Source organism: Chenopodium quinoa, unplaced genomic scaffold (genome assembly GCF_001683475.1).
Source record: "Chenopodium quinoa cultivar QQ74 unplaced genomic scaffold, ASM168347v1, whole genome shotgun sequence".
In the NCBI taxonomy this organism is placed as follows: Eukaryota; Viridiplantae; Streptophyta; class Magnoliopsida; order Caryophyllales; family Amaranthaceae; genus Chenopodium; species Chenopodium quinoa.
The window spans coordinates 3,762,779-3,773,631 of record NW_018742630.1 but is presented as its reverse complement, the minus strand read 5'-3'; the positions used below and the strand labels follow the sequence as shown (position 1 = coordinate 3,773,631).

Sequence of the window (10,853 nt, the reverse complement as noted above, 5' to 3'; positions counted from 1 at the left end):
ATTTGACCATTACATTTATATAATAACCGGATACATCATTCGGACCCAAAAATTAGTTGTTTATTAATATTAGGTTCACTTAGCTTGATTTAGAATTATAAAATAAATGACAATCATTATGCGCTTTGATTTATATAATCCCTACTTAGAATTCCAGGCCATATATCAATTTATTGCCATGTATGGAACAACTAGAGAAGATGAACCATTTTCATTTCTTTTTTAGGCCCTAATCTTTTGAGCTATTGTTGTCTGCTATGCTCTGTTCTACTGAGCCTTACTCTACTCAGCTGAGTATTATAATAATCTAATCTGCTGACACTTGCTCTGCTCTAAAGTTCAAAAGAACAGGACCTTAGTTTTGTACGTACAGTTATTATTAAATAAATATAGATACATTTGTACAATGATTACTACAATATAAAATTCTACTGAGTATGTGCAATAATTAATAAATTATGTTATCATGTTATATATAATGGCTAAAACATTAAATCAATAAAAGGTAATATCAAATAATACTGTATGTACAATCATCATAATTAAGCTCAAGCAGCTCAACTAACATCATTTACTTTTCCTATGTAATTACTAAGCTAATTAGTATTCTTCAAAGGAAAATGATAGTAAATCGATTATTGACGATTCTAAGACAATATTCACTGCTAACAAAGTAATTGTGTATATTTGTATTTCATTATTTGATATTTAGGGAAAAAAATTTGTGCCATGAAATAATCCTTGAGGGTGAAATCCCCGAAACAAACAAATAGCAGAAAATAAAACTAAAAACAACAAAACAAAGGAAAAACTAACTAGCCAAGGAGACCTTTTCGACACTAGTCTTGGCCACACCACCCCACTAAGGTCTTCTAATAATACAATCCTAAGGGAAATAAGGACCATCACGAATAGCAAAAAAAGTTTTGATCAGAATTATCCCCATATATAATATTATAGTCGCTCGGCTAGCTTCCATATAATAGCAATGGTTAATTGTAATCTCCCAATTATTTAAACAAAAATGATTTGTATCTACTTTATGTTAAACCCTAAACTTAATTCAAGATTAGACTTGCTTAGTAGCCCCCACTTATTCCAATAATCTCCCCGTTATATATATATATGAATTTATGATGGTACATTACCTTTTTTTTTTTTTTTTTTTTTTGGTAAGTAAAAATTTATTACCAAAGAAGCTGAAAACAGCAAAAGAAATACAAACCCAACCAAGGGCCAAAATAACAACAAGCCCAAAAATAACCAAAGCAAACTGGCCAAGGCCTTAGACTACCAGCCCACCTTCTAGGAAGGGTTGCTAGAGCCCAAACACCAAAAAGAAGGCCCTTCTGAACTCAGTGATTATGAGCTACCCAATAGGAGAACTCAGAAGATCACAGGAACAGGACAAACAAACGAAAAGAGAGGAACCCCAAAAAGGACACTTTTAATAAGCTGCAATCTGCCAGCATAAGAGAGAAATTTTGAGGCCCACCCCTTAATTCTGCAAGTGATTTTATTAACTAGAGGCTTACATTGCTGAATAGTCAACTTCTTAGAAGAGAGAGGAACCCCAAGATACTTAAAAGGAATAGAGCCAGCAACCATACCCAAGCTACTCAGAAGAGAGTTTTGCAAGTCAGAGTCAATACCCCCAAAATAAACCTCACTCTTTGACAAATTAGGCTCAAGACCAGAGGCTTTAGAGAATTTCTGAAAAGCCTTAAACACGAGCTTAACAGAACAATCATCGGCTCGAGTGAAGAGTAACAAATCATCTGCAAACATCAAATGAGTGATAAGCAGCCTTTCACATCTAGGATGATAGTTGAAATTAGGCTCCTTGGCAAGCTCACGTAAACATCTAGATAAATACTCCATTCCTATGGCAAAAAGAAAAAGAGACATGGGGTCACCTTGCCTTAAACCTTTCTGTGCTTTAAAAGGGGCAGAAGGAGAGCCATTTATCAAGATAGAGTAGGAAACAGTGGAGATGCACACCATAATCCAGTTCACAAACACAGAAGGAAAGCCAAGCTCAAACATCACAGCTTGAATAAAGCTCCATTCAATGGAATCATAAGCTTTCTTCAAATCAACCTTGAGCATACATCTAGGAGTAACAAGCTTATGATTATATCCCTTAATAAGTTCAGTGGCTAAAAGTATATTATCACCAATGTGCTTACCAGGAATAAATCCAGCCTGAGCTTCATCAACAACATCTCCAACCACATGACCAAGTCTAGAAGTCAAGACCTTAGAAATGATCTTGTATAAAACAGTGCAACAAGCAATAGGTCTGAAATCCTTCACATAAGAAGGATTCTGAACTTTAGGAACCAAAGTGACAGTTGTGTAATTCCACAAAGAATTCAAAGTACTGTTAGTAAATAAACTGTGAACAGCTTCATAAATCTCAAATTTGACAATGTCCCAAGTATGCTTAAAGAATTTTGCATTAAATCCATCAATTCCAGGAGCCTTATCATCAGAGATACTTTTGATAGCACAATCAATCTCAGAATTGGTCACAGGGCTAATAAGAAAATTCTGAGCATCAATGGATAACTGTTTCCCTGATCTCATTACAGTCAGATCAATGGCATCCAGAGCAGAAGATCTCGAACCCAGGAGGAGCTTATAAAAAGCCACAATCTCTTTCTCTATGTCAACATGAACTTTAAGAAGAACTTGCTGATCAGTTGAGAGGGAATCAATTCTGTTTCTAGCTTGTCTTGTCTTCATCAATCTGAAAAAGTACTTAGTGTTAGAATCACCAAGTTTAATCCAATCAACCCTAGCTTTCTTTCTGTAGATACTCTCCTGCACAGATCTCCAGTATTTAAACTTTTGAATAGCAGAAGCCTCCTGAGTCAACAAATCAGAAAGAGAATGATCAAGAGCCATTTGCCTCTGAATATCTAGAACAGCCTGTTGAGCTATATCAACTTTCAAATCAACATTGCCAAAAACTTTAGAGTTAAGCTCTTTAAACTTAACCTTCAGCTTCTTACAATTATTCCAAACTCTACTCATAGCATTTCCCTGAGAACCTTCATTCCAAATTCCAGACACTATGTCCATGAACTCAGGGTGATTAATAATATGGTTCAGAAATCTAAAAGGCTTCCCTTAACCCTGAACAGGAGGAAGAATCTCATACAATAGAGGAACATGATCAGATAAAGAAGGAGGAAGATACACAACTTCAACATTTGGAAAATGCAAAAGCCACTCAAAATTGACCAGACCCCTGTCAATTCTCGTTTGAGTTCTAGGGCCTGTGTGAGCCTTATTAGACCAAGAGAAATAAGAACCTTTACTCTTAATCTCAGTGAAACTCATTTGATCAATAACTCAGAGAAATCTCTAACTTCATAATTAGAAACTGCATTCCCATTAACTCTGTCTTCAGGATGCAGGATAGAATTAAAATCACCCGTGCACAACCAAGGCATAGACACAGATCCAATAGCTGTAATCCCTCTCCAAAGATCTTTCCTATCATGAATATTATGAAGACCATAAACAAAAGACACAGTAATCTAATTACTATAATCCATAGTACTTACAACGCAATGGATGAATTGAGCATGAACAGTAAGCACATCAAGATGCACCCTATCATTCCTCCACCCAATCCAATTCTACCTTTTCCTTGATTCAGAATAGTTAGAAACCCAAACAAGACCATGAGCAATTTTCTTCTAAACTCCACCAGACTTAGGCTGTTTAACTCTAGTTTCCAGTAGACAAATAACATCAGAGCTAGTTCTATCAAGCAGCTGTTTAACATCAGCCACTTTTGAGGGATCATTAAGACCCCTGATATTCCAAGCAGTGATAATCATTGTACTGGAGGGGGCCTACCCCCGCTAGGTTTATGTCCCAGAACATCAACATCAGACTCATGCAACATATCAAATTTGTTAGAAGTAAGGACAGGCTTGACAGAGACAGCAGGTTCTTTACCTTTCTTTTTCATGGTTTCCCAAGTATCTGACACTGTTTTTCCAGGACCTTGATTTTGCTTTTGAACCCACACTTTCTTCTGTGTTTGAATTATAGGAGCTGGCTTTGCTTGAAGTTCATCACAATTATGACCAGGCTTATTGCATTTTGTACAGAAGGGAGGTATCCATTCATAGATCACCTTAAGTTCAACTATCTCTCCTTTAGGGCTTTCCACCCAAACCGACTTTGCCAGGGGTTTTGTAATATCAATTTCTATAAGGAGCTTTGCAAAAGAGACCCTTAGATGTCTAGAAGTACATTCATCAGCACATATTGGAACACCCAAGGTACTTCGAATTTTACTTAAGGTTTCAGCACCCCAACAATTCAAAGGAAGATTAGGAATTTTAACCCAAAGTGGAATAGTGCGCAAAATTTCAGAACTAAAATCAAATTTGTCAGTCCAAGGTTTAACTGGCTTGCCATAAAACATATGAGGGCCTTCACTCATGACAGAATTCAAATTATCCAGAGAACGAAGATTAATAATAAAATACCCCTCATAATGCCAGTACACATCGGGATTATTATCAATTCTCCATTCATTAGCAATAAAACGTTTAATGGCTGCAATTGTAGGATAATACCCAACTACATATAGCACAATTACATGACTCCATTTCCTATTTCCTTCTTCAATTGCAGCATTAGATAAAGACAGCAATTGACTTACCTTCTTTAATTTGCGGGGATACAAATTTCAGAGCAAACCCTTTTGCAGTCAGCTTTCCATTAAAATCTCGATCACCAGCAACTTCATTATCACCCTTCTTCAGTATACTTCCAATAGGTTCAAGAGGATGAGAATTTTTCAAGGCAATATTAGCAGCTGGTCCAGCAGCAGAGCTAGAATTATGCAATGGAACAGTAATTGGGGATTTCACTGTTCCATTGGATTTAGGACAAACTGAACCAAAACTCAAAGCCAAAAGCTCAGCATCTCTTCTAGTAATCATTCCTGCAGAAGGATGAACAAGCCCAGGAGCAGGGGTCACAAGTTCATCACCCTCATCAAAAACCTCATGAACAATAGGAAAACCAGCTGAAGCAGGAATAAAGAGTGATTCTGTAATTTCTGTAACTTCTTTAGTGATCTTAGAGGGGGCTGGAGTTGCCTGCTTCTTCTTTCTAGCCATAGCAACTGATATAGGGAAGAAAACCAGCTTAATCAAGCCACCATGGAAGGAAAACGAAGCTTTCTCTCTCTAGGGTTTTTACATTACCTTTCCTATAAGTAAAATATCAATTTTCTAATTGTTTCTTTCAACAAAAATTAAATATTCAAACAAATCTTTGAAAATAAAGAAATATCATCTAAAATTCGATATAGTACAAAAACATATCAATTTCCTCATAAAAGAGTTCATATTATATGATTACTAGTCGTATCAATTAGATCGAACATACAACTTCTGATCCAATTGACTGCTCCTAATGTATAGTCAACTAAAGCTGTTGTTTAATTTTACAAACAAATTTATTTGAAGGGGATGCAAAGGTATATCTTGTCTGTTTTAAAATGATATTATTGACTTTTTGTTGTTTGTTGTGTGAACCAATTAACAAATACAGTCCAGTTTTAAGTGTCCTGGAAAATTAATTCTACTTATGTTAGAGGCTTTTTGAGTCATTCAGTGTATATGGCCATTGATTATCTGTGTAAAGATCATACTCCCTCCATCTCATAATATAGTTCATGTTTGTGTTTTTTCTATGGTATTTAAGAAATAGGAGGAGAAATTGGATGACTACATTAATAAAAGTGAAAAGTACAATCTATTAACCTATACTAAAAGCAAATCCTGGCACTTGTCATTACCTAGTAAAAAAATTTCCCGCCTTTTCGTTTTTTTTTTTTGGCAAAATCTTTAAGTAAACTATTTATAACTTATGATATTTTCTTTCCAGTTTGACAATCATATTCTATATATACGCAAATGAAATATTTCTGAATATCGTTTATATACTTTATATTTTGTAATATTATTTTTGTCAAAAATATTTAACAATCGTGCATTGCACGGAATTTTAACCTAGTTAGAGACAAAAGTTAGAGAGAGAAAGTGGAAAAAAGTACAAGGCATATGCAAAATTCAGGGATAATTTAGGAAGTACAATGAATAAAGTTAAAAAAAATGAGGGTATAATAGTCTTTACATACTATCCAAAAATGGAAATAGGAACAACATTTTGGATCACCAAAATAAGAAAACAGGAACTATATTATGGGACAGAGGGAGTAGAAGATATACTAATTTTGAAGTATTTGTACCCATATCATTATAAATTATTAAGAGGTTGTACTCTCGATAAGGTAACAAATTCATTACCCTATGTAATGATAATTGTTATCCAAACCTTCTAATTCAACCAATTATTTAGTAATAATTATGGTTATTTTAAATGTGTTTTCAACCCAAAAAACACTCTTTCCAAACATGCTTTAATTATTTTCCACAAAACATTTACGATTTACTTATTCTACTTCCAAAAAATGCTTAAGCATGACATAGGGCGTTCATGTATTGTTTTTCCTTTCCAAATCTACTCGTTTTCCTTGTCTTGTGTGTAGCGCTTTTTTTTTTTTGGTGTTTAAAGAGCTATAAAGGCGAGTGATGAAAATCGATCCTAGGATCCCCTGAAATCGAAAGAGAAACTTTAACCACTTGAGCTATCCATCAATTTTGTTTTAAATAGATCCATCACTCTCTTTTGTGTAGCACTTTGATTGTCTTTTGTCTTTTATGTAGTACATGTTTATCGTTGCTCGTTTTTCATAATTGGGCCGTCAAATCAAATCAGCCTACTCTACTGGCATGCCATAGACAGGTATTGGGCTATTAAGTTGCAAGTGAGTATTTTGGGCCCGGCAGTTTGTTGACCCGGTAGAATCAAGACATTAATTTTTAATAGGTACAAATATAAGAACCTGTAGAGTCAGAACACTTCACATGTTAACCAAATCCGAGTTAATGGTTAAGATACTTTGGTTGGAAGTGGAAGGATAAAGAGCGCAATTTTAACCTTACATCTAATTGTAGGATGTTAGGCACAACCAGACAATCAAAGCCCAATTTAAGAGCAGCAGAAAAAATTGACGAAATTGGTCCAAATATGTGGATTATAACTTTCGAAATTGAAAAATTTTCAACTATTCCATCCCGGAAAGAAAAGAGTCGGAGTGCTTCCCTAGATCTACCGTCTTATAGCTCGTGATTACCTACGCAACAAAATTTCAAAATAGTCACAAATTTGAGCTGAGCTTATTTTTGAGCCCAAAGCTTTTGACAATTATGGTTCCAAATAAACTTTGTACGATCTAGGATGACCACCCATCCATTCACTTCATTTTTGGAAAATTTTCTCAAAGATAAAATTTATCCCACAATGTGGATGCCTTCGATTGGGGACATATTTTGATTTGTGGGCCCAAAAGGAAAATAAGTCAGGGTTCATTCCACAAAACCCACAATTTTCGATAGGTCACTTTGGTGGCTAGACCATTTCTTATGACTCTTGACTACTATACCAAATGCGATAAAATTCCAAAACTGTTATGGAGTACAAAACCGAATCAAGACTTCACAAAGGTATTAATAGGTCTACTATAGTTCCAAACTACAAGTAACATTTATGACCTCAAGCGCCACTCCAAGCCTTCACTTCATTTTTGGATAAATTTTTCAAAATTGGTCAAAACAACATGGATTATAACTTTTGTTTGGAGAATTTTCAGACTTTTCTAGACATGTATTGAGATATATTGAGTTAATATCGTATACTATTTTTCTTATGATATTTGTAAGGAAATATTATCTTGTGTATTTTAGTTAACTTCCTAATATCCTTGTATATCTTTTGATTCTAAGGGAGGAATATTGTATCACATATATATTGATTGAGCCATGAATGAGAAGGCAAGTCGTATCAGTGCAAATTTCTACATGGTATTAGGCTAGGTTATTTTTCAAAAAAAAAAAAATGATGATCGATTGTTGCAACCAGGGGAGGAAAGGTCCTTCGGCTGCTACGGGTTTGATTGGTAATGCAAATGTTTCTGAAAATCGTTTGAATAGTAAATTTGATACAACTTCTTGGATAATTGACACTGGAGCTACACACCATGTTACAGGTGAAAAATCATGGTTATTTGATACATAAATTTCTCATTGTCCCGTTGGTTTACCTAACAGTGATTCGGTATTAGCTACCTTAGAGAGCTCAGTTCGTTTGTTAGATAAAATTGTGCTAACTCGAGTTCTATATGTTCCCAACTTGAGTTGTAATTTGCTTTCTATCTCTCAACTTAATGATGTATTAAATATAACTGTCCAATTTAATTCTTATATGTGTGCTATACAGGACCAAATGAAGGAGCTGATTGGAACGGAAGTTCAAAAAGACGGACTGTATTATTTTAGCAAACCAAAATTGGTGCAACATGTGTCCGTAGATGAATCAACAGCAAGCTTGGAGTTATGGCATAGACGAATGGGGCATCCATCCGAGAAAGTTGTCAGGTTAATTCCTCATGTTAGTAATACTAAGGGTAGTTTACATAAAAGGTGTGAAGTGTGTTTTCGTGCTAAACATCCTAGGGACAAATTTCCTTTGAGTGATAATAAAATTTCTAGAATATTTGAGAAAATTCATTGTGGTTTGTGGGGTCCATATCGTCATGTTTTGTCATGTGGAGCTCGTTATTTTCTAACAATTGTTGATGATTTTTCTTGAGCAATGTGGGTTTATTTGTTGATTGATAAAGCCTAAGTGTTTCAAATGTTTATGGATTTATTGCTATGGTCGATAGGCAGTTTCCTCAAACAATTAAAATTGTGCAAAGTGATAATGGTACATAATTTAATTGCTTAATTGATTATTTTACTGCATCTGGTTTTTTGTTTCAAACCTCATGTGTGAGTACCCCACAACAAAATGGAAGAGTTGAGAGAAAACACAAGCACATTTTGAATGTTACGAGAGCAATACGATTTCAAGCCAAACTGCCTATCTATTTTTGGGGGAGTGTGTTGTTGCCGTAGCTTAATTGATAAATTGCACTCCTACTCCTTTGTTACAAAATAAAACTTTGTAGACACCTAAAAATGTCTCCCCGCATAAAACCGATGATGAAACAAGCTTCATTGCATAATTTGGTCCGGTTCGTGAGATGGATCTAAGAATTACTTGAATAGTCTTTTTGTTTTAATCCACTATTATTTCCTAACCCATTTTAGCCAATTCAATATCCCAAACCCTTTTTAAGCCCAAAATCCATAAACCTTTACTTAAAAACAAAACCGCAAAACTGTTTACCCGCGCGACGCGTTTTCCAAATTCTATCTTCTTCTAAAATTCTATCTTCACTCGTTTTTAATCCTATAAATACCACCTTTATTTCTGATTTTTAGGAGGAATTTGACATCCCTACAACTATTTTTCAATCCCATATGACCCAAAAGGCTTAGACGTAAAGTTTCGACGTACAATGTCTATTGTTATTAGCTTTATTTCTAATCCTATTCAAGTAATTCAAAGCCCAAAACAAAATGATAAGGTTCTACCTTTTTTACTAAGGTGTGAAGGCATAATCCCGAGAGTGAAATCAATTTTTCTAACTCTTTAATTTAATTCTTTTGAACTTTTATTTTTATTGAAGTTACTAACGATTTATTCATGATTTAGTATTCAAAGTTGCACAATCGGAGTGAGTATTAAATTCTCTCGATTTTATTTACTCTAATTATTTTTAGTTCTTTGATAACTAACATCATGTTTAGGAATCATTATTTTTAATTATTAGTATCATGTTTAGGCGTTATATTTATCTTGTTAGTATCATGCCTAGAATTTTAGTAATAATTATTTAGTATCATGTTTAGGATGCTTTTAATTTGTTTCTCTAATTATTATCAAGTTGTTTCAAATATTTTTATGCATGCTTATTAATTTGATTTATTATATTTTGATCACCTATATTGCATGTTTAATTGGGAATATGTAATTGAAAATCACGCTTAATAAGATAATTTGAACAACCGGTTTAGGTTCCTATTAATCTTGTTGCTTAATTCAAGTGATTACAATAATTAGATTCATGTGTGCATTAAATATTCAATCGGCTTAGATTAATTAGTTTGGAGCGAATTGAATCTTGTTTGTATGTCTTTTGGATTGAAATTCATACATGTCTCTATAAGAATCGAGTAGAGACCATTACGGCGGCATTGAGTTCATGACTCAATATGTACCATCATCCCCGAGTATCCAGTCATGGTTCAGGACCACTATGGAGTTAGTAATCTCATATATGAATGGGGTGTAACTTTCATGGATCAAATCGGTGTTGCCTTTCGGTTTGTCCCTTTTCGTGGTCGCCTTTAATGATCCACGAACGGTTTACAAGTTCCTTAAAAACTTGTTGGCGGCTCCCTACTTTTTTATCCCTATCGTTATATGTCAAATCCAACTTCCTATGATTACCAAGCATATTCATAACATGCTTCACGTATGTAGGCGCACTTCGAACGACGCCTACAAACTCCCTTTGAAAATCTATTCAATGAATCTCCTTCCTTTGATGCTCTTCGTACCTTTGGATACTTATGTTTTGCTCACAATCAAAAGACGAAAGGGGACAAGTTTGCTAGTCGAAGTCGTAAGTGTGTGTTCTTGGATTATCCTTTTGGAAAGAAAGGGTGGAAGTTGTATGATCTAGATACAAAAGAGTTTTTTTGTGTCTCGTGATGTCAAGTTTGTTGAGGACGTCTTCCCATTTAGTTACCTCGAGGATGTTAATATTTTGCCTAATTTATATGATATGCATATGAATATTC

General features: G+C 34.5%; 1 protein-coding gene across 1 annotated transcript; it reads right to left on the bottom strand.

Moving 5' to 3' along the window:
- Positions 1–3,850: 3,850 nt before the first annotated feature.
- On the bottom strand, positions 3,851–5,153 carry LOC110721944. The gene is made up of 2 exons (XM_021901180.1): positions 4,691–5,153; positions 3,851–4,584 (listed from the first exon to the last, which is right to left on the bottom strand). The coding sequence occupies exons 1-2, from the start codon at positions 5,151–5,153 to the stop codon at positions 3,851–3,853; spliced, it is 1,197 nt and encodes a 398-aa protein (XP_021756872.1).
- Positions 5,154–10,853: the final 5,700 nt, after the last annotated feature.

What these genes read in the sequence shown, in the direction of transcription:
- LOC110721944 (XM_021901180.1), bottom strand. Translation starts at nt 5,153, where the DNA reads ATGGCTAGAAAGAAGAAGCAGGCAACTCCAGCCCCCTCTAAGATCACT. An exon ending in ATCCCCGCAAATTAAAGAAG is followed by an intron (nt 4,585 to 4,690) that starts GTAAGTCAATTG and finishes CTACAATTGCAG; the next exon opens with CCATTAAACGTTTTATTGCT.